At 31.2% G+C, this 25,452-nt stretch overlaps 2 protein-coding genes across 2 annotated transcripts in view; both read left to right on the top strand.

Moving 5' to 3' along the window:
* Positions 1–321: 321 nt before the first annotated feature.
* Positions 322–25,452, top strand: part of LOC134699110 (inositol 1,4,5-trisphosphate receptor type 2-like) — a 136,531-nt gene continuing 111,400 nt past the window's right edge. The window contains exon 1 of the mRNA XM_063560801.1: positions 322–409. Within this exon, the coding sequence (XP_063416871.1) occupies positions 374–409 (36 nt within the window). The 5' untranslated portion in view covers positions 322–373. The remainder of the gene's footprint in view (positions 410–25,452) is intronic.
* On the top strand, positions 9,950–12,265 carry LOC134698963 (uncharacterized). The gene has a single exon (XM_063560647.1). The coding sequence runs from the start codon at positions 10,084–10,086 to the stop codon at positions 11,356–11,358; it is 1,275 nt and encodes a 424-aa protein (XP_063416717.1). The 5' UTR covers positions 9,950–10,083; the 3' UTR covers positions 11,359–12,265.

Raw genomic sequence — 25,452 nt, 5'->3', positions numbered from 1 at the left:
TAATGATCTGTTTATCTAACTATTCTTCATATTAATAATCCAGTAGGAGTATGAATAATGAAAACAATACTCAAATCAAGGGACAAGTCATTATTTAAAAATGTGACAATTAGTTTGTAACGATAATTTTCAATTGGCTCAATCTTCATAAAACAATGATACACTTTGAATGTGCAAATACAATGTTTCGTGTTGAAATAAGGATGATAACAGTTTTAGAATAGTACATGTAGTGAAACGGAATATGACAGAAACTGATGAAATGGAAAGTATTTTAGCAGCAAGACGGCCTTATCTGTTCATGCCCGAACGTGACTCTGTTCAGAGCAGTAGACATTCTGTGCTTAGTCAGGATACTGAGCAACAGATTCGTATGTATTCACGTATGTTGAAACAGATCAATAAAGAAGTAAGTAACAACTTGAAAATACTTAGTAAACTGAATTACAACTGCATGTATTTTTCCGAAGTTACATTTTAATTATCTCAATTTGAAATCATTAAGAAACTGGCGTTGACTCTATCCAGCAAAGCTTACCAGATATAAACTTTGCTACTAGTATTTGTATAATAATATTGAAACATTTTTAATGATAATATTGGCATTATTAATTCACCACAATTTTGATAACAAAATGAGGTAATTTTTGTACAAAAGTGCATTTTACAACTTTAACTATATTCGAATTTAAAAATGTCAGACATTTCAAAATAAATCTTAAGATGATTGTTAACATCATGCTTGATTGTTATACACCAAAGAATCAATACTTGGTGCAACCTAGCACCATTCACAAAAATAACTGCATCTAAAGGTCTTCTCTTGCCTACGACCATTTTACGCATTTGCTGCTGAGGTCAATCTTTCCTGATGAAGGGAATTGTTTAATTCATAAAGCGTTTGAGCTGGGGTGTCCTCTCGCGACTTTACGCCCAATAAAATTCCATAAATGCTCGATACGGTTCAAGTTCTGTTTACGATCAGGCCAAGAAAGATAAACCGACAATCATTGGACCAATGGATCTTCATTCAAGATGCGTAATCCAACTTTGATGAGCTCTGCACCATTGGAAACGGGCCACATTATGTCTTTTTGAAGCAAGGGTTCCGGAAACGGTCATGTCGAACGAAAATCAGTAGCTAAGAGTCGGTTTCGAGCAGTTTTTGTTAAAAGTCTTATCGAGTCGACATTTATTTTTCAAAATCAGGTGAGTTTTGAGTAATATTAAACTACTTCTATTTCAATAAATTTTATCTTAAAATAATGAAGGGTGTTTTTTTAATTTGCATTTCAATTTGGTTTTGCAATACTTTTTCCATGTGTATATATAAAATGACAGTGTACAGAGAAAAACAAAAGATTTCGGCGAAAAAATTAGACAGCATAGCATAAGACGAAAATGAATAGCGCAACCGCATTATATCCCCTAGTCTAGAATATATCTTCCAAAATATCAAATGATTGTACGCATACCACCAATGCAGGTTTTAAGATAAACGATAAACCTCAAGTGTATGAGCTTGTTGATTCGATCTTAAGTAAGGTCGAACCATAGAATGTTATAATTGATTCTTGATGCTTCTCCGTTTGGACAGTAACGTCACTGAAGTAAGAACTGTGACATATCTGTCAATTCTCTGTTGATGTTTAAAAGGTAAACACGTATTTCCATGCTTAAATAACTATCTCCTTATATTTGTATCCGGTTTCGGCAGTAGAGGCTGCATCGTAAAACTAGCTTTGTGTGATAGTTTGATATTAAACTGATTGATGAACTAGTGAACTATCCAAATGAATGCTCATTTATGACAACAAAAAATAGAATAACATAACGTTTTTACTTTTCTATTATGTTTTTTGTTCTGTATTAATAATGGAAGTTATTTAGAGGTATTATATATTAAGAATTTATTTTAAATGACTTCTATTGAACCAATAAATAAGCATTTTCATGTATTCCTATCAGATTAAGAAACAAGTATCAATTCCATAATAGTGAAATGTGATTTCCTAATTTATATTGTTTTTGCATATTGTCTTTATTTTTTATACACCCGTCGTAGCGAAAGGGGAAATAAATTTGACCCTTGTCTGTCTGTAAGTCCACGTCCGTCCGTCCGTCCGTCCGTACGTCTTAAAGTTGGTTTCCGTTCTCTGACTTTAGTTTGCCTCAACCAAATGCTATGAAACTTAAGCACAATGCATATTAACACAACATAAAGATCAGGTTTGAATGTAGGTGGTGTCATTTATAAGTTTTAACCGTTCTTGAGTAACGACTCTTTCCAAATAGAAAAATTGCCTCCACCAAATTTTATGAAACATATAATACACAATACGTATTACCATAAAAGGCAGATCAAGTACACATTTGGGTAGGCTCACTTTCTCAGTTATTCAGTTATGTTCTTTTGTAACTTTTTATGATATGCAATGGGGCATCATCTGTGTCCACGGATACATTCCCCAGTTATTTCCAGTTAATTAGCTCTTCAAAGACGTGTGTTAAAAGATCACGACACAATTAATAGAGCACAAAATATGTTTCCATTTCCATTCTCAATTTTATTTGCTAGCATGTAGGTACTCTTAGTTGCTGATTCTACGATTGTCAGGTTTTTGTTTAAAATGGATTGTTTAAATGAATTGTCTTCTTTTGAAGAACGATATCAGTCATATGTAGACGATATCAAGGTCAAGCAAAACCAATTGATTTTTTATCAACATTCATTATTTTGCAGGAAATATCTAAGTTTAAACAACTTCTGTTTAATAAAATTATTTAGTTGCTAGAAATTATACAAGTGTTATTAATCCTCCGATAAAAAAGAGACAAACATATGATGAGTTCAGAAATAAAAGTAATTAAATTATCAATCATGTTATTCATAAGGGAAAAATAGATATATAAATATAATTCTATATCGCTTGTTTATTGAAATGTACTAACAATGAGAAATTAATGTTATCATTAATAGAGATCGGCATGCACTAGTAATATATGAGAAAGGTACTCATACCAATATCCAAAGGCTTTGAAGCAAGTTGTACAATTTACCTCCTTTAACCTAACAACTCAACTTTAAAGGTATTTGAAGATGATCAAGTTAATAAAGTGATTTGAGCTGTCAAAAAGCAAATATACTATTGTATTTCATTGTCAAAGTGGTGTGCTCTTTTTGTCTTTCTTTCTTTACCTTATTGGTAAATTATTAACAAAAAATGGGTCAAAAAGTGTTTTGTCGGTGACATTTATTCAGAATTCACCTTCATGATTATGATGGCAAGATACTCAATATCTAACGGGAGGAATTGTAGTTAATTTCATTTGATGAAGATATTATCTTTCGATCAGTTTAAATGAGGGTTGGAGCTGGCATGTCAGTAACTTTGTTAAATTATGCGGATCATTGTCATTTTGCTTAGTTTCTTATGTTAACTTCTCTGACATCGGACTCGGACTTCTTTTAAGCGTACTAGTTTAATTGTGCTTAATATTGGTCTGTATTTGTTTATGCCGTATTGACTGGTGTAAAAGGGGAGCGTTGAGGTTTCATAAAAAAATTAAAACCCCGCCGGTTTTTTATTGCCTCTGCCCCTATTCACGAACCTAAAGCCTTTGTTAGTCTTGCGTGTTTTTTTTTTTAAATCTGGTTCCTTTGTATTTATTAAGAGTTTAGTGTGGTGTCCATTTCGCGACACTATTTAGTATAATTCATTATTTTTGGGGTCCAGCTTAGGCGCTCCTCCGGTGCAGCATTTCAAGTCTCGCTGCGTTGAAGGCTGGTTGGTAGCCTTGTGTTCCTTTTTGCTCTTCGGTCGTGTTGATGGTTCTTTGTGACATATTCCCCTATCTTATATTGTTTTATCGTCTTTACAACACAAACCGTCACCTACTACATGTACAAAACATATTTGATGTCCTTTTATTGATGCACAAACATTGTGGTTACTTGCGCATAAAACAGCAACCCAACTGCACAACAGTAACAACAAAAACGACATCCAGAGATAAAACACGGAACACATACAACAAAATCGACATCCAGAGATAAAACACGGAACAAATACAACAAAATCGACATCCAGAGAAAAAACACGGAACACATACAACAAATCGACACCCATAGATAAAACACGGAACACATACAACAAAATAGACATCCAGTGATAAAACACGGAAAACATACAACAAAATCGACATCCATAGATAAAACACGAAACAAATACAACAAAATGAAAAATGTTTTGGAATATATTAATTTGTAATTCACAGCACAACACAAAATCCTTATAAAAATAGTGAAAAATAACTCAAATTCTAAAACACTAAAAACAGTTTTGTCTATATAATTAGCGAAAGGCTTAAAAGTAGCTACAATATGCTATTCCACAATGGCCAATACTTTATCCGATTTAATAAACTATTAGATATAACATTTCTGAAGAAATGAGATCGAAAGAAGGTACCAAGTATACAAAAAAAGAAAGAATATTTAATATTTGATATAAAAAAGAAGATGTGGTATGATTGTCAATGAGACAACTCTCCACAAGAGACCAAAATTACACAAAAATTAATAATTATAGGTCACCGTACGGCCTTCAACAATGAGCATAGCCCATACCTCATAATCGGCTATACAAGCTATATATTTGAGACTATCATCCAAGGATTTTTTTTCATTTCTCACCAAAATAAGGAGCGCAGAAAAAGGAAAGATCCTGCCCAGTTGAGGTTCTCGTTACCTCCTATTAGCTGGTGTTATTATGTTGTTGTCTTAGTGTTTAACGCGTACCTTTACCTCTTTTCAATTATCATAGTTCAACATGTAGATAATCTGCAAAGATAGGTTTTATCTTAAAATAATATAGATACTTTAATTTCGTGCGTCCGAAAAGCTTCTGTTCTTGATTTACGATCATCGGAAATGCTTAAATCTGAGCATTTAAAAGCCCGGATATTAAAAAGGCATTACCAATGGTTACGAGTGTAAAGATAATAATGATTTTTTTACATGTATCATTGACAATTTCCTGTTACATAATAATATTTTTTATGTAATGGTTAATTCTACTCACCGGTTACATGTACAATGCTCTTTGTGGAAATTAATTTTATTTTGAATTAGGAGGCTACTGTCACGAAATCATAAATTTAAAGCAAATAGCCCTTTTCTAATGTTAAACAATGTTATCATACAGTTAGACAATTACAATGTCATTTACCATGTTTAAGCTTCACCAGACGGCAGACATTTACGTTAATTCAATATCAATATACATTAAGTAGGCTTTTCTACATGATTTGAATTTTGAAAAATATAGCATATTCAATTACAAGGTTGAAAATAGATTTTTTATCACGTGATTTCTGAGAAAAAAATGCTGAAGTTGATACTGTAGCACGACTTTATTTTTGACTACGTAGAAAAGTCGTCCGATGAGCCCATTGTACGTTATAAAGAATAAGATCTAATAGTATGCGATTCAATTGCATATGAGTCTAAAATATTCCTCAACAATTTAACTTACTATTTTTTATCTTAAGATAAATTTAACACTTTAGATTTTATGTGAAAAGGGATACTGTAGCTCATAATAATCTAACTACAAAAAAAAAATATGCATATGTTTTTTATAACTAAATGGATAGTTTTCATTATACAACTTATGTACATATACTTTTTTCTGAGGAAAATTCTTTAATTTGTTTATATTTAGAAGAATCTGACTTATTTTTAATTTCTTGCTTCCAGCAAGCAATTCGCCGACATATTTTCCGTATTCATAGTGACCCGAGAGTAACCTTCTTCGTAAAACTCCGGTGACCATAATACGCATGGATCTGTCATTGAAATAAACAAATATCTGATTATACATGTTAAACACGTGCTCAATACCTATGCTTTTTGTGATTTGTTTAGTATAAGGTGACAATCGGTAAAACTCGGCTTCAAAACACGGCATTTAATGAGCAGCCATATTTGTTAAATCATAACAGACAGAGAGAGAAAAAAATTGATGATTATATGATATATTTGTGAAAATAATGATAAAATCGTTTACAGAGGACTAAGTTTATGATGTATACATGCATTGGTTCAAGAATTGGACAAACATTATTTTTCACCACTCACTCGTTTCATATGACTTTAAGGTAATAGTCAGATTTGATTGCATGTAATTGACTGTAGCGGGTAACTCACTTTTTGTTCAAATGTCAACCCTGCTCTTCTCTTATTTTTATTCATAAACAAAATATAAAACAGATACCAACATACAAAAACAAAAGTTAACTCTATTATATCGTTAAAAAGATAACAAAATCAAAGTGCAATAAAAGTTTCTATTAAACAGGAAACTAAAGCCTTTATTCATAAGCTAATTGAAACTTAATCATTTAAATTGCTAGATTTATATAAAAGCAAATACTACTGAAAAACGCTTGGTTAATACATTTAATTTGTGATTTTGAACGTTTTAAATATACAATATGTATCAAAAACAGCAATGGCCTTACCTGGCCCAACATTAGTGTCTGTTGTTGAAAAAATTGCAATGCTAAGAGGGAGAAAAGTGTCATGTCTTTATCCGAATTTGATATTGGTATTAAAACTTAGCAAAACATTATGCATTCATAGATAACTTTAACAAATAATTACCTGCTGAGTGTTTACGCATGTTTCCCTGATACTCACCTGCTAGTAACAATCTCTGTTAGTTTATATGTTTGAAACGAATTGTTTTATAACCTTTATATGAACCCGTCATTATAAATGCCACTTACATTGTCATTCGACTGTTGTTTTGGAATAATTGAGATGTGCAAAGTGATTGCATACACTGAATTACCTACCTATAAATATTACTTAATTGCTGACTTGTGTTGCTCCAGTATTTGTAAATGATTGCATGAAGTGTAACAATACTGTCACTTTCATGCAGTGCCCTGTTTATGTGTTGTTTCAAATATCACGTAGATGTCTTTGTTACAGGCTATAAGTGAAAGCTGGGCATGACAGGTTAAATCAGCTTTTCTTAGTATACATATTTTATATCAGGATACATCAATCAATTGAACCTTTTTTGTTGTTCTTTTGAGTGGTTCTTGTGTGATCTGGTACAAGGCAAAAGGAAGAGGTATGCTAAGATTTATTCTTTATTCGGTCTATAATAATGATTGCCATTAGCACATCGAAAAATGGACAAGCTTGTATATTTGCCCATATTTGGAGAGGCGGATCCATGGGCGTCTTTAGGTGCACGTGACGTGGTTTTCGTATTAATATATTAATAGGTTTTAGTGTGAGTATATTAAATATTATTTTGGGTACGTCTGTGTCATATATGATTTAGTCAAAAAACATGTGCAAAGGATATTTCGGGTAAAATATGTCAGTTTTGAAATGCTTGAGAACTCATAGTAACAACTCTTTTTTTGAACATACTAGTTCATCATTCTAATAAGTCGTAAACATAGTCAGAAATATTAGGAAAGAACTGAAGAGTTTTACAAATTTTGTAATTTAGGATGAAGTAATGACTGCTTTGCAAATAAATCTGTCTCAATAAATGAGTTAATTATGTCGAAAGAAGTTAGCATGCTAAACAAACACTATAAGAGTTATGCTTGACACATATGTGCACTTTGCTCAACATAAATTTTGTTTTTGTTTCATAGCACAAATAAATACAACTTTAATAGATATTCCATGAATGTTGTGTTGAAAAGAACATAACTTTGAGAGTAAAAAATAGATCCACCGAATTCTTCCTTTTATTATCGGGCGATGTGTTAAATAGCACTAGTTAAATTCCTAAGGAAAACATAGTTCAAAAAGTTCGATAAGTGCATCTAATCAATTATTTATATATGCATTTTTTCTTCATTTCCTAGGAAATATATAAAATTATCATATTTTTAAGTGAGCATCTCTATCGGTATGAGAAATTAACAGCATACCATTGATATTGAGGTTTTTCTACTTACATAAAATTTTAATATTTGATAGAAAAAGTTTCAGGTTTTGTTAATTATATCATTAAAACGCTATGATTAAGCAGGCGTTGGTTCATACATGCAATTAGCTGTCACTGATACGATATTAGAAAATATTAAAAATCGGTAAAAAAATATTTTCTTAATAGTTGATTCTGTACTTTTAATTGTTTTTGGCATATTTATTACTTTCCGTTGTGATTGTAAATATAGTGATGTGTTGGAAATCATCAATATTCATGCACATGTTGTATTAGATTATGTTTATACCATTTTGGCTCTCTGTTTGATTATGCAATGAACTCTTGCCAATCTGGACATGTTTGACATTGCGGTATGAATGAAAAAGACAGAACATTTGTATTTGTATGTCAGATCTAAAAATATAAAATAATACAAAATGGTTGTTTCGTTTACCAGAGCTCTTAAAAAGAGTAAAGTGTGACTGTTGACCATTGAGAAATATATTAAAATCACCTTGTTGATAAATTTATTCCGTATCAACTTCACATATAGTATAGAATTGTTGCTAGGGTAAAGATAAGTATGAATTGCAGCATTTTTTCATGTATCATTGACAATTTCCTGTTACATAATTATATTTGTTACTGTATGTATTGGTTCTGTCTACTCACCTTTTACCTGTCCAATGTTCTTTGTGGAAATTAATGTTATTTTGAATTAGGAATCTACTGTCACGTAATCATAAATTAAAGCAAATAGCGTATTATAATGTTAAACAATGGCATCATACTTAGACAATGACATGTTACATAATAAAAATTGTTACTGTTTGTATTTGTTTAGTCTAGCCACCGGATACGTGTACAAAGCATATTGTGGAAATTAATGTGATTTTCAATAAGAAGGCTAACAGTCACGATATTACAAATTTAAAGCAAATAGCCTTTTTTTATAATGTTTAACAATGTCATCCTACTTAAACAATCACAATGCCGTATTTGATTCAACTTTTTGGAATTTTGGATCATCAATGCTCTTCAACTTTGTACTTGTTTGGCTTTATAAATGTTTTGATTTGTGCGTCACTTATGAGTCTTACGTAAACGAAATGCGCGTCTGGCGTACTATATTATATTCCTGGTACCTTTGATAACTATTTACAGCACTGGATAGATGCCACTGCTGGTGGACGTTTCGTCCCCAAGGGTATCACCAGCCCAGTAGTCAGCACTACGGTGTTGATACGAATATCAATAAGTGGTTATTTTTATAAATTTCCTGTTTATAAAAATTTGAATTTTTCGAAAAACTAAGGATTTTCTTATCCCAGGCACCACCGTCCCAGGTTAGGGGGAGGGTTGGGATCCCGCTAACATGTTTTACCCCGCCACATTATTTATGCATGTGCCTGTCCCAAGTTAGGAGCCTGTAGTTCAGTGGTTGTCGTTTGTTTATATGTTACATGTTTGTTTTTCGTTAATTTTTTTTACATAAATAAGGCCGTTAGTTTTCTCGTTTGAATTGTTTTACATTGTCTTATCGGGTCCTTTTATAGAAGACTATGCGGTATGGACTTTGCTCATTGTTGAAGGCCCTACGGTGACCTATAGTTGTTAATGTTTGTATCTTTTTTTGGTATTTTGTGGATAGTTGTCTCATTGGCAATCATACCACATCTTCTTTTTATAGATTACCTTAGCCGTATTTGACCCTACTTTTTGGAATTTCGGATCATCAATGCTCTTTAACTTAGTACTTGTTTGGCTTTATAAATATTGTGATTTGAGCATCACTGATGAGTCTTATGTAGACGAAACTCACGTCTGGCGTACTATATTATAATCCTGGTACCTTTGATAACTATTTACACCATTGGGTCAATGCCACTGCTGGTGGACGTTTCGTCCCCAAGGGTATCACCAGCCCAGTAGTCAACATTTCGGTGTTGACATGAATATCAATAATGTGGTAAATACGGAGTTTTTCTGAGCTCTTGCAAAATTTAGATTTTTGAATCATTAGTAACGATAATTTGTCAAATTTCTGAAAGAACAGTATTTAAAACTATTAGTAACCATTATATGGTACAATAACTTTGCTCTTTTGAGTCTTGGAATGACAAAATCATTGAATTTCGACAGTGCCAACTCAACTGTAAACAAAGAAAAAATGGCGGAAACATATTCAAAGGTAGTCCAAAATGGTAATAACAACGACATGAGTGTGAAACCAATTTTCTTATTGGAATCAGATATGTTTGGTCCAAAACCCTCTGACAAAGATTTCCTTTTGCATCACGAACTTTACAAAATAATTGGTCAACTCATACCCTCTTCCCATCTGAGAGCGCCTCAAAGAGTTCGAGGTATGTGGCGAGTCTACACACAGAGTGAAGACGATCGCAGCAAGCTTCTAATATCAGGAATTGTGGTAAGAGACCGTTTGGTGAATTTTTATTCACAAAACCCTAGATTCCAAGGTAGTGTAAACCCAGATCACGTTAAAATTCGAGTAAAAGACATTCCATGCTCGGCTGACGATGGTCAGATTACCTATTTCTTGGAGAACGCAGGGTGTAAAATACACAGATACTTTAGGGAGCGCATACGAGTTGATGGCTTAATAACAAACTGCCTATCAGGAGACCGAATATTTTATTGTGAACCGATGGAACATCCTTTTCCAAGACAAGTAACAATAGGAAACTACAGAGCAACAATTTTACATAAAGGTCAGCCAACTAAAAACAGAGACGACATAGTTTGTAAAAAATGCCTCGAAAAGGGCCACTTCATCAGTAATTGTCCAAATGATTGGACATGTAATATATGTAAAAAATCTGGACACAAACAGTCAGAATGTGAAGAGCCCTTTTCAGACAACAACAATGAACACAATGAAAATGAATCAACAAACACTGATGATGACAACACAGATTCAGAAACTGATGACAATAACAATGATGAGGCTGCACATGCTCAACAACATGAACCTGAAGTTGAACAAATGCAGGACATGCCTAACGAACAATCACAGGAAACGCTTACTCGTGATCTGAAGAAAACTCAAAACAAAAATTCACAAAAGGTACCTACTCATCAATCTCAACCTTCATTTCAATCAATCACCAATGAAGAGAATGACGAATGTACAGGAGATGCAGCAACACCTGGTTCTAAAAAAGCTAAAAAAATATCTGGTAAAAAGAAGACAACTTGTCAAAATGATTCGAAAGACGAAAAACAAAGTTCAATGCAACAATTTCTAGTTGAGAAACAAACCAGTGCAACCACTCCTGGAAATAAAGTCTCAAAAAGGTCTGCAACAACTCCTACAACGGACCTTTTCGATAGAGAGAATCAAACAACCAAACCAAAAACACAAAGTTAAAAAGGAGAAATAAACATGTATAAACAATTATGTAGCTAACTCCTTTTTTTCTGTTGGTTTATCATCTCTATATACTTTTTTGCTTACAATGATTTGTTTGTATATATTTTTATTATTATTCATACATATATGTATGACAAGCATATTCCTAAAGGTAAACAACCACCTTGAAGACAATGCTTTTTATGTAAATTTAAAAAAAACCAGTAAAAATACCAAAATATGTAGTGATGATTGTGATGGAATACTAGATTTCATACTTTCAAGAAGTAATAGAAAGAAGAGTAAAATAGAAAAGAACTGTAATGTTGTATGTTATAACATAATGTCAAAGAGTAATAGAAATAAAAAAATGTATTGGTTTGTGTTATCAACTGGATCATGCAAAGAATACAAACATAATTAAAGAATGTTCTTTAATAAACAGACCTATACACAATAAATATCTAATAATATTCCATAAATTTGCAATATCGATTCCTTTATGTATGTATTATCATACTAGAAAGAACAGTTTTCAAACAAAATATAACTTCCAACAGTTTTACTGGAGTAAGAATCTCAAAATTCCAATCTTATTCAGCTGGGAAAATAAATCCATAAATCAACCAGTAATCCAGCAACATTTAACTGCAGATCATAATTACATCTGGAAAAAAACACACTGTACATGTAAATTCGTTCGTATTAACTTTTGGCTTCAATATATTGCATCACTATACAAATACACGCACAGATATAGATACTGGGAAGGAATTCCTAGTCAAAATCCAGCAATAGTATTGCTCACACACGTATGTATTCTTGTAAAAGTCTTCAGCATCACTAAATCCAAGAGTTTTAGTCTTCTTGTGAAACAAGAAAATTTATCCTATTACCAAATGGTGTCGAATATATCCGAAGTACCTACAAAAATAAAAACAAAATTGATACAATCAACTTCAACTAAAACAAAACATAGCAATATAAGTGCATTATATATTAGAACCAATAGAATTCAACAGAACAAAAATAATTAATAGAAATTACATGAGCAAACTATGGCTATTTATAGATGTGGGAAAATCCCTACACAAATTATTTAAAACATGTACACCTTTCCTGATCTGGTGTCCAATTTTTAGGATAGATAAAATATATATAAAGGATTATGTATTTATTATATGTATAGTTATTTTAAACATGTTAAATATACTGTTGTTCTTAATGTATATATATATTTTTTTATACTATGCATGTTATTGTTGTTGTATACATGTATGTTTGTCAAACGTATTCAGTTTTAAAATACTCGCTTTAAGCTACAAAAATTATAAGAATAATGAATAAAACTTTACATATCTGTTCCTTAAATTGTCAAGGACTAGGCCAAAAAGAAAAAAGAAATAGGCTTTATACTTGGTTAAAATATCAAAAAACAGATATACTTTTTATCCAAGAAACTCATTTTGTTAAAGAAATAGAAAATAAAGTAAGTAATGAATATGACGCAGATATTTTTCACAGTTTTGGCACAACACAATCAAAAGGAGTAGCTATATTTATTAAAAAAACAATAAACCCAAAGATAATTGATACTTTTACTGATCAAGAAGGTCGCATAATTCTTGTAAATGTTGAAATAAACAACAACATATTTTCTTTAATAAATTTATATGCACCTAATGAGAAAAAAAAGCGAAACATCTTCTTTAAAAATGTAAATAAAATAATTGAAGAACATAGTCTCGGAATTTTAGTAGTAGGGGGAGATATGAATGAAACATTGAGTAGTACAGATAGAAAGAATAATAATAAAAAAAAGAGAACAAAAAATTACAAATAGTTTGAAAACTTTAATAAAAACAAACAAACTAGAAGATATTTGGAGACAATTACATCCGAAACTATATCAATATACATGGAAACGTAAAAATAAAGACGATGAGGCAAGTAGAATAGATTATTTTCTAACGGGTAAGGAATTGAGAACTATGATAAAGTCTACAGATATAAGACCAGCCCTAATTTCTAGTACAGACCATCAGGCAATTTCATTGAAAATTAACATGTCCAATGATAATAAGGGTAAAGGGTTCTTTAAAATAAACAACAGCATACTAACTGACAAATCTTATAAAGATAAAATAGAAAAAGTTATAGACTATTTTATACTTAAAAGCAATAACACTGAAAATTTATCACAACTATGGGACCTGTTTAAAATTGAAGTAAGAGAATCAACGATACAGTTTTGCAAAAATAAATCTAGGCAAAGGAAAAATGAAATTCAAAATTTGGAAAAAAAACTTCAAACATTACAGAAAAGAAAAGATAATAATAAACCAAGTGAAGTAGAAAAGAACGAAATCAATTTATTAGAAAGTGAGATAGAATCTCTTTATAGTTATAAAGCAAAAGGTGCACAAATACGTTCAAGAATAAAATGGATAGAAGAAGGGGAAAAGAATTCTAAATTTTTTCTAGGATTAGAGAAAAGTAGACAAACAAGAAAAAATATAATAAATTTAAAAAACGATAAAGGGTAGATAATTACAAAACAATCAGAAATACTAAATTTAGAAAAGAAATATTATGAAAAGCTTTACACAAGCACTAAACCAGATAAAAATTTTATAAACACATATATTAAGGATACAAATATTAAACAATCATTAAGTAAAGAAGAAAGCAATTCTCTAAATGGACTTCTATCAACAGAAGAATGTACAAAATCAATTTTTCAAATGAAATTAAATAAATCCCCAGGCCTAGATGGACTCTCAGTAGAGTTTTATAGAGAATTTTGGTACAAATTAAAGAATTATGCAATTCAAAGCTTTAATTATTGCTATAAAAAAGGAATGTTATCTGAATCACAAAAAATAGGCCTAATTTCTCTAATATTTAAAAAAGGAGACCCCACTGAATTAGGTAATTACAGACCAATTACACTATTAAATGTTGATGTTAAAATTATTGCATATACATTAGCCCAAAGATTAAAACCTGTGATGTCAAAAATTATCCACAGTGACCAAAATGGATACATTAAAAACCGTTATATAGGTTTTAATATACGTCAGATACAAGACATTATAGATCATGCAGAAAAGTTAAAAATAGATGGAGCTATACTTTTTCTAGATTTTTCCAAAGCCTTTGATTCCCTAGAGTGGGAATTCATGTATCAATCACTAACAAAATTTGGTATAGAAAATTCTATGTTAAGATGGGTCAAAACCTTGTATGCAGATATCAAGGCATGTATTTCTAATAATGGATGGATTTCAAGCCCACTGAATATTTTTAGAGGAATTCGACAAGGATGTCCTTTAAGCGCCATTTTATTTGTCTTTGCAGTCGAAATATTAGCCTGTAGAATAAGAAACGACAATAATCTTAAGGGAATAAATATAAAGTTAGATGGAAAAACGCACAGCCTTATAATAAGCCAGTTAGCTGATGATACTACATTGTTTCTCTGCTCTAAAGATGAAATCTCTCAGTCATTTAATATAATTGAAGTATTTGGTTCTCTATCAGGACTTATTTTAAATCGAAGTAAAACTGAAGGATTAGGTTTCGGAAAATTAAAACATATTCAAGACAATTTTGAGAATATTAACTGGAGCAAAGAGACTGTTAAAAGCCTTGGCATTCACTTTGGATATAATAAATCTCAATGTATGAATTTAAACATAGAAAAACAACTTCAAAAATCTGAAAAAATTCTTAACTCATGGAAAAAAAGAAAGCTAACAATGATCGGAAAAGTAACTGTCGTGAAATCTCTAGTTATACCAAATATAACATATTTAGCTTCTGTAACTGATATCGACAAAGATTCACTATTTAAATTTAAAAAAATGATTTATGAATTCATTTGGGACCATAAAAAAGAAAAAATTAAAAGAAAAACAATTAACATGAAAAAAACTGAGGGAGGACTTGGAATGATAGATATTGACAAGTTTATTGATGCAATAAAAATTAAATGGGTAAAAAGATTAATAGAAGGTGAACAGTCAAATTGGAAAATTATTCCCACATTATACTTTAATCAATATGGATCAAATTTTTTAATATTTCACATGAATCTGGATAATTTAAAATCAATAAATATCAAAAACAACAAAATCCCTAAATTTTACTTTGAAATACTTAAAACCTGGGTAAAATATGGAGGTGGTCAAACTAATAAACCAGAAAACTTTAGAACCATTAGACAACAAATTATATGGGGTAACAAATACATAAAGTTAAATGGGCACAGTTTAGTTTTTAATCATTGGATAAAAGACAACATAATCTATGTAAATGACATAATTGATGACAGAGGAAGAATATCAAAAGAAAAAATACTCAATAAGTTAAAATGTAAAAGAAATTGGATTGCAGAAATAATACAAATAAGAAAGAGCATACCAAATCATTGGAAAGATATATTACAAAAACAAAACTCATTAAAAACTATTGTTAATTGTAAAAAACAACTATGTTTAAAACAAGGCGCAATTATATCTGATTTACAAAAAATTGATAATAAAGATATTTATGTCATCTTATCTAATGTAAATAAAGATATTCCTATAGGGTTTACAAAATGGCGGAAAGAACTAAATATAGATAAAATTCAACCAAAAATTAAATACACATTAAATTTTATTTTTAATTATTTAGAAGACAATAAATTGAAAATGGTTCGATGGAAATTATTACATTATATACTACCTATAGGTACACATCTTTTCACATGGAAAATTAAAAACACCAATCTGTGTTCAGTGTGTGGGATACCAGATACTTATCAACACAATTTCATGGAATGTAATTATTTTAAAGTTTTTTGGAATAAAATTTGTTTTTTATTAAATAAGCTTCATATTGGTGAGCATATAGTTACTTTAAAACACTTAGTAGTAGGATATAAAATAGAAGAGGACTCATTAAATGATATTAATTATCTCTTGACAGTCATCCTATTCACTCTACACAAATGCAATTGTATTTCAAATAATAAAATAAATCAAGTTAATGTTTATGAAATATTTAAACAAGAATTTAAATACAGATATCATCTGATGGAGTATAGAAATAAAACAATAAGTAAGATGCTTGAAAATATTAAAAATTATATGTAATTGAAATGTATACAATTGTGTGGTGTGATAATCAATAGCTATGCTAGATTTTATATTGTACATGTATGTTGTAGTTGTAGTTGTTGGTTTTTCATTTTTTGTATGTAAAAACAAACCAAACAAGACACTTTTTTTTAATGTAATATATAAAACTAAAATGAAAAAAAAAAAAAAAAAAAAAAAAAAAATCAATAATGTGGTCATTTGTATAAATTTCCTGTTTACAAAACTTTGAATTTTTCGAAAAACTAAGGATTTTCACTAAGGATTTTCTTATCCGAGGCATAGATTACCTTAGCCGTAAGTGACCCAACTTTGGAGAATTTTGGATCATTAATGCTCTTTAACTTTGTACTTGTTTGGCTTTATAAATACTTTGATTTGAGCGTCACTGATGAGTCTTCACGTCTGGCGTACTATATTGTAATCCTGGTACCTTTGACAACAACGCGTCAGACAGTCATGTTAATTCCATATCAATATACCTTAAGTACGGGTTTCTACATAAATTGAATTTGAATAAAACAGAATACTCACGTACACGATGATAGATTTTTACCACGTAAATTTGTTAAAAATTGCTGACATTGATACAGTCTTTCGACTTCATTTTGACTAGTTAGACCACTGAGGTCCATTAAAACTAAGAAAGAAAAATATCTTATAGTTTGATATTCTCCCTATACCCGTATAATTCTGACTCGGAACTATTAAAGTCAAAGTAAAACAAGCCCACATATGTCCATCCCTTTATTCCAAGTCGTTTTAGCAGCTTATCTATGTAACGCTACCAGCAAAAAACTCGAGTCCAGGAAAATAGTTGTATCAAATGATTCCCTTTTTGATGTACGCCAAAACATATTTTGGCTTTGAAAAAGATATCACTAACTGAGAGTACTCTTTGTTTTTACAATTTGAGGTAAGAGTCAAATGTGATGGGATGTTATTGACTATAGAAGGTGACTTACTTTTGGTTAAAATGTCAACCCTACGTTTCTATTATTTTGATCTGTGAAATAATAAAAAAAAAACAGATACCAGTATACAAAAACAATACTTAACTCTATTATACCGATATGGAAGATAACAAAACATAAGTCAAATAAAAAATCAAACTATAGCCATGAGAAGCTATTTGAAACTCAATGAATAAAATAATAGATTTATATGAGAAAAAAGATATTGCTGCTCCACTGCAAAAGCACTGGGTTTTTCAAACTTGCACTTGATTTGTACGTTTTCTATTATATTACCTCGCACAACGCTATTATCTGTTGTTGAAAATGTTCCAGTACTAAGAGGGAGAAAAGTGTCGTGTTGCTATCCGAATTTGATACTGTTATGAAGTCTTAACAATACATAACGTATTTTATAGCTTACTTTAACAAATAATTACCTGCTGATTATTTACTCATTCATTCCTGATAATCACCTGATAGTAGCAATTTCTAATAGTATTTTTATTTTTTATCACCTTCATACGAACCCGTCATTATAAATGCCACTTACATTGTCATTCGACTGTTGTTTTGGGAATAATTGAGATATGCAAAATAATTGCATACACTGACTTACCTCCATATAAACATTACTTAATTGCTGACTTGTGTTGCTCTAGTCTATGCGATTACATGAAGTGTTACAATACTGTCACCTTCATGCAATGTCGTATTTATGTGTTGTTTCAAAGATCAAACAGATGACAATAATACAGGTAGTTACGTTAAAATCATCTCAGTGAAGAGATCACCCCTAGTTTTTGGTGGGGTTCGTGTTGTTTATTCTTTAGTTTTCTATGTTGTGTCATGTGTACTATTGTTTTTCTGTTTGTCTTTTTCTTTTTTAGCCATGGCGTTGTCAGTTTGTTTTAGATTTATGAGTTTGACTGTTCCTTTGGTATCTTTCGTCCCTCTTTTAGAATAAATAGATATAGGAAGATGTGTTGTGCCAATGAGACAACTCTCAATCCAAATAAAAATTTATAAAAGTAAACCTTTTAAAAAGTTTATATTTATTCCAAATTCAAACAAACTAACACAATTCATTTTAATATTGTTAATGGTGAATGGATTGATTGATTGATTGATAAATATACATTGATTAGTTCTGTAAGGGTGACCGACCGGCGGAATGATGGATAGGAAAGGACTGCCACTGAAATCTTTGGATATGCTGGTTATTAGCAGCAATTTGCGGTGACATCCTTTTCGCGAATGCTACTGAATAAGACTATTTACAGGATTTTTCATAATAAGAGCATCACGAGGGGTGCAACATAGCGACCAGGATCTACTTACCCCCCGGAGCACCTGAGATTACCCCCAGATTTTGACAGGGTTTGTGTTACTTAGTCTTTAGTTTTCTATGTAGGGTCTTGCATACTATTATTTTTCTGTTTGTCTTTATCTTTTTTAGCCATGGCGTTGTCAGTTTATTTTCGATCTATGAGTTTGAATGTCCCTCTGGTATCTGTCGCCCTCTTTTAAAAACCTACCCAAGAATTGTTGCACTCATTTTTACATTTGAAAGTGACAACATTTTTTTCATGTTGATTTAACTATTTCTTGAATAAAAAATCTCGATGGGCCGTTGGTTGGAAAAGTTCAAACTACATACTGTCACTTATAGCATCACTTAACAACTATTTTAGGAATCAAGTTGGCTTATACAAAGGTATGAATGTATGCAATATAAATTTGAGTACGATTGTGTCATATATGATGCAGTCAAAATAAAACATGTGCAAAGGATATTTTGGGTAAAATTTGTCAGTGTTATCATGCTTAAGAACTCATAGTGACAACTCTATTTTTTTAAGATACCAGTTCAACATTCTATTTTAAAATTGTCGACAAAGTCAGAAATATTTGGAAAGAGTTTTACATTTTTTGCAATTTGGGCATAATGTAATGACTGCTTGACCAATAAATCTGTCTAAAAATTTGTTGATTATGTGGAGAGAAGTTAGCATACAGAGTAAATGCTAAAAGTTTTATGCTTTACACACATGTGCAGTTTGCTCAACATAAATTTTGTTTTTGTTTCATACCACTAATAAATACAGCTGTAGTTGAAAAGAACATAATTTTGAGAGTAAATAACAGATCCACCGAATTCTTCCTTTTATTATCAGGAGATGTGTTTTAAAAATAGCACTAATTAAATTTGTAAGGAAAACATAGTTAAAACATGTCGATAAGTAAATATTATTAATTATTTACATATGCATTTTTTTTCATTTCCTTTGAAATATAGTCATTTTTGTTAAAAAAAAATTAAACAACACGTTTATAATAATTCTATGCATTTGAAGCGATTTTCTGGATTTACCTTCATCGGGAACTATCAAAGCCTAACATTTGAAATCCGAAGATGTATAAGTACCGAAACCGTTGAAGAGCTATATGACAAACACTCCTAAAATAAATAGCTAAATTCATCAAAAGTCAACTTTGCCTGAGGGAGTTAAAATTTTAGTTTCTTTATAATTTCAAAATTTATAAACGGACACTTTTAGTAAAGTTAGTTAAATCATGTCAGTACCGAATTACTGACTACTGAGCTGATGATACCCCCGGGGACTGATAGTCCACCAGCAGAGGTATCGACCCAGTGATGAAAAAAATTAAAAACAACACGTTTAATAATTTTATGCGTCCAAAGCGCTAAACATTTGGAATATGAAGATGTAAAAATACCGAAACCGTTGAAGAGCTATATGACAAAAATACTTAGAAAAAATAGCTAAATTCCTTAAAAGTCAACTTTGCCTGAGGGTGTTGAAATTTTAGTTTCTTTATAATTTCAAAATTTATAAACGGACAATTTTAGTAAAGTTTGTTTAATCATGTCAGTACCGAATTACTGACTACTGAGCTGACGATACCCCCGGGGACTAATAGTCCACCAGTAGAAGTATCGACCCAGTGATGTAAAAAATTTAAAACAACACGTTTAATAATTTTATGCGTCCGAAGCGCTTTTTGGAATCTACCTTCATCAGAAACGCCCAAAGCCAAACATTTGAAATATGAAGATGTATAAGTACCGAAACCGTTGAAGAGCTATATGACAAAAATACCTAAAATAAATATCTAAATTCATAAAAAGTCAACTTTGCCTGAGGGAGTTGAAACCGTAGTTTCTTAATAATTTCAAAATGTATAAACTGACAATTTTAGTAAAGTTTGTTGAATCATGTCAGTAACGAATTACTGACTACTCAGCTGAGAATCTCTGTCGTTATAATAAAATAACATGCCATTGATATTTCGTTTTTTCTACTTACATTAAATTTTAATATTTGATAGAAAAAGTTTCAGGTTTTGTTAATTATATCATTAAAACGCCATGATTAAGCAGGTGTTGGTTCATACATACAATTAGAAGTCACTGATACGATATTAACAAATATTAAAAATCCACAAACAAAAAATGTTCTTTATAGTAGGTATATAGTTTTAATTGTTTTTGGCATATTTATCCCTTTCTGTTGTGATTGTCAAAATAGTGATGTGTTGCGTAACATCAATATTCATGCACATGTTGTATTAGATAATGTCAATATCATTTTTGCATTCTGTTTGATGATGTAATGTTTGCATTCTTGCTAATTTGGAAATGTTTGACATTGCGGTATGAATTAAAAAGGCAGAACACTTGTATTTGTATGACAGATCTAAAATCAAATGTAATATAATACAACATTGTTTTCGCGTTTACCAAGAGCTCTAACAGAGAGTGTGACCAGTAAGGAATATATTAACATCACCTTGTTGATAAATTTTATTCCGTATCAAATTCACAAAGAATACAAAATTGTTGCTAGGGTAAAGATAATTATGAATTGTAGCATTTTTTCAAGTATCATTGACAATTTCCTGTTACATAATTATATTTGTTACTGTATGTATTGGTTCTGTCTACTCACCTGTTACATGTACAAAGCACTTTGTGAAAATTAATGTCATTTTGAATTAGGAGGCTTCTGTCACGAAATCATAAATTAAAGTAAAATAGCGTATTATAATGTTAAACAATGTCATCATACTTAGACAATGACAATGTCATTTACTGTGTTCAAGCTTCACCGCACAGCAGACAGTCATGTTATTCCATCATAATATACCTTAAGTAGGGATTTCTATGAAATTTTTTTTATGAAAAATATAGCATATTCAATTACACTGTTTAAAATAGATTTTTTATCACGTGAATTCTAATAAAAATTGCAGAAGTTGATAATGTAGCTCGACATTATTTTTGATCACGTAGATCACTCGGCCAATGAGGCCCATTATACATTATAAAGAACCAATATCTTATAGTTCCGGAGACTAGTTGTATCAAATGATTACTTTAAGGTGAATGCCAAAATCTTTATTCATATTTTGGCTTTGGACTAGATTTCAGTAACTGCGAGTTCGCTCATTTGGTAGATTTCATAAGTAAGAGTGATACCTGCTACAGTCAACTGCATCTCATCAAGTTTCACTCTTACTTATGAAATCTACCAAATGTCAAACCTCCTCTTTTTTTTTGATCTGCGAAATAACATAAGGGTCATAAAATAAAATACAAACGATACCAGTTAACAAAAAACAATACTTTATATAACCATATTACACCGATAAAAAAGATAACAAACAATAAGCATAATAAGTGTAATAAAACTAAATCTTATAAGACAGAAAATTATAAGCATATAATAAGTGCAATAAAAATAAATCCTATAAGACAGAAAATTAAAGCTTTAGTTTGTAACCCGGATTTGTTTTTTTCAATCGATTTATGAGTTTCGAACAGCGGTATACAACCGTTGCCTTTATTAATGAATCAAAATGGCTAGCTTTATATAAATTTAAAAAAAAATGTATGCAATGATGTTTCCTGAAACATTCTTGAAAAAGACGCATTACTTAGAGGAAGAAAAGTGTCATGTCTTTAATACACGAATTTTATATAGTTATTTAGTATAAGCAATACATTATGTATTAATAGTTTTCTTTAACAAGTAATAACTTGCTGAGTGTTAACTCATTTATTCCTGATAATCACCTGCTAGAAACAATCGCTGTAAGTATTTCTTTTATTTGAAACGCATTTTTCTATGACTTTTATTTGAACCCGTTATTATAAATGCCATTTACGTTATCATTCGACTATTGTGTTTGAATAATCGAGACGTGCAAAGTAATTGCATACACTGAATCCCCTGCCTATAAACACGTCTTAAATGCTGACTTATGTTGCTCAATCCTGTGAAAATGATTGCACGAAGTGCTACAATACTGTCATCTTCAAGCAGTCACACAGGTGTCAATCGTTACATGATGAAGGGTTAAAGGGTATAGAATAAAGGCAACAATAGAACAATAGTATACCGCTGTTCGAATATTCCTAAGGAATTTAACTCTTTAATCAGCTTAGCGTTTTAATGGCATTCTATATTTGAAAAGAAGTCAAATTTTCCAACGATAAAAAATAGTGTTTGTCAAACTGCTACATATGTATGGTTTCAATTTCTAGATATTTTCATATTTTTATAAACAGGTAAAACAAATATGTTGTCAAAACTTTATAAAAATTAAACGAGTCAAATATAGTTTGTTCAATGTTTAATTTTGGGTACCCCCTTAAAAGAGACACGCCAGGTTAGATCAGCTTTATGTAGTATATATAGTTTTGACTATTCCAAATTCAGACAAACTAATAAATTAATGATGATCGGGCTGTTGTTTTTTTGGCACACTCCCCTTTCCCATTCTCAATAAAATGATGAAAATATTGGGTGATTGTCAACTTAAACCTAGTCTCTATTTTCTTGTATTTGAAGGACAAGAGCATTTTACTTACATATTTTGGCCACGAGCATCACTGAAGAGACATGTATTGTCGCAATGCGCATCTGGTGCAGAAAATTTGTACCGTTAATGTTATTACTACCACTGGGTCGATGCCTCTGCTGGTGGACTCTTAGTCCCCGAGAGTATCACCAGCCCAGTAGCCAGTACTCCGGTACTGGCATGAATATACGGATTTTTTGTGTTATTAAATTTGCTGTTACAAAATGATAAAACTTATTATCAATTAAGGAATGTATCTCCCTCATGCAAAGCTCTGATTCCTTTCACGGATTTGGCTATACTTGTTGGAACTTTTGGATTATAGCTCTTCATCTTTTATATAAGCTTTGGATTTTACATATTTTGGCCACGAGCGTTACTGAAGAGACAAGTATTGTCGAAATGCGCATCTGGTGCAGAAAATAGGTACCGTTAATGTTATTACGATACATCTAATACAAATAAATAGATTCTGTAAAAGTGGCCGAACGGCCGAATGAAGGTTGAACAACTATTGCAAAATATGGGTATGCAGGTTATTGGCAGTCATGCTTCCTTGCAAGACACAGGCACTCGACTCAGAAAAAAGTTTCCTATAGACCTTTATATAACACAAGGTACTTAACTCGCGATTTAGAAAAATGTCAGGCGGTGACGAAATTCCGTTATATGCCGATTTCTCGGCCGTCAATCCCACTTAAACTTGGTATGTCGTAAATTCTTATTGATTTATCTTCACAATGGTGTTTAACAAGCCTACTTTTGTTTTCGGAATCATCCGTAACAGTCCTATCCAAGTATGTCAATCGTAATTATTTCATCTACCTACACAAAATTGGCAATAAACATCTCGCAGTAAATGATGAATTATAAAAACTGTTTCAGAAAAAAACAATTATTTTTTTGTCTGAATAGAACTTATCCACAAATTAGTAAAATTGTATCAGATACCTTGAAAAAAATCCACAAGCGTTATATGTGGTATGTCTAATAAGTTACTAGTTTCCTTTTTTAGATACAAATTTTCCCATGACGTCAATGTCATTCAGACTCTCATGACTTTTCGTATGAAAATGAAACAAGATCAGATAACTCCGATGATCATTAAGACTTTCCCATAAAATTGACCAATCGAAAACCGAGTTATATAAGAAGACGTGACGCGTTTATTGCCAATTCTTCAGCGGTGGGCAAAAATTATAACGATTGACATACTTTGGTGGGATTGCTTCGGATGATTCCAACAACAAATGTAGGCATGTTATACACCATTGTAAAGATATTTCAATTTAAATTTACGATATACAATGTTTAGTGGGGTTGACGGAATAGAAAGCGTCATATAACGGAATTTCGTCACCGCCAAACACTTTTCTAAATCACAAGTTAAGTACCTTGTGTTATATAAAGGTATATAGGATTAATTTTTTTCTGAGACGAGTGAAAATGTTATAGGAGGCCATCTTAAATCCTATTAAGGAGTTTTTGCCAGAGTTTTTACATTTGAAAGAGACAAACTTTTTGTTGTTGACTTTATTGAAAGTTTTGTAAAGGTCTCATCTTTGAAACGCCAAATGATCATACGTATCAATAACATCTAGTTCGAACTTCTCCCAACCAACGGTTCATCAGTTATTTAAAAACACACTAGAACGCACCCGAAAAATCGCGGACATTTAGAGGTTGAAGGTATTGACACGTATACACTCAGATGGTTCCATTTTATTACAAGATAAAATTGAGAATGGAAATGGGGAATGTGTCAAAGAGACAACAACCCGACCAAATAAAAAACAACAGCAGAAGGTCACCAACAGGTCTTCAATGTAGCGAGAAATTCCCGCACCCGGAGGCGTCCATCAGCTGGCCCCTAAACAAATATATACAAGTTCAGTGATAATGAACGCCATACTAATTTCCAAATTGTACACAAGAAATAAAAAAAAAAGAACACTAAGAATTTATTTATCACTTTCATTCGGCAATAGAACCCTTGTTTTCTAAGAGGGATGTATAAATACGCATTCACCCCTGATTAAAATTGTAACTTTTATCCCGATGAGCTATTGATAAAAACGTTCCTTAGATCAAGATAAATCATTATTATTCTTTTGAGTGGTCCTTGG

This window comes from Mytilus trossulus, unplaced genomic scaffold (assembly GCF_036588685.1).
Source record: "Mytilus trossulus isolate FHL-02 unplaced genomic scaffold, PNRI_Mtr1.1.1.hap1 h1tg000024l__unscaffolded, whole genome shotgun sequence".
NCBI lineage: Eukaryota > Metazoa > Mollusca > Bivalvia > Mytilida > Mytilidae > Mytilus > Mytilus trossulus.
Note: the sequence above shows the minus strand (reverse complement) of the source record. Positions and strands in the feature narration are given on the sequence as shown.

Coding starts and splice junctions, on each gene's coding strand:
- LOC134698963 (XM_063560647.1), top strand. CDS start 10,084: ATGACAAAATCATTGAATTTCGACAGTGCCAACTCAACTGTAAACAAA.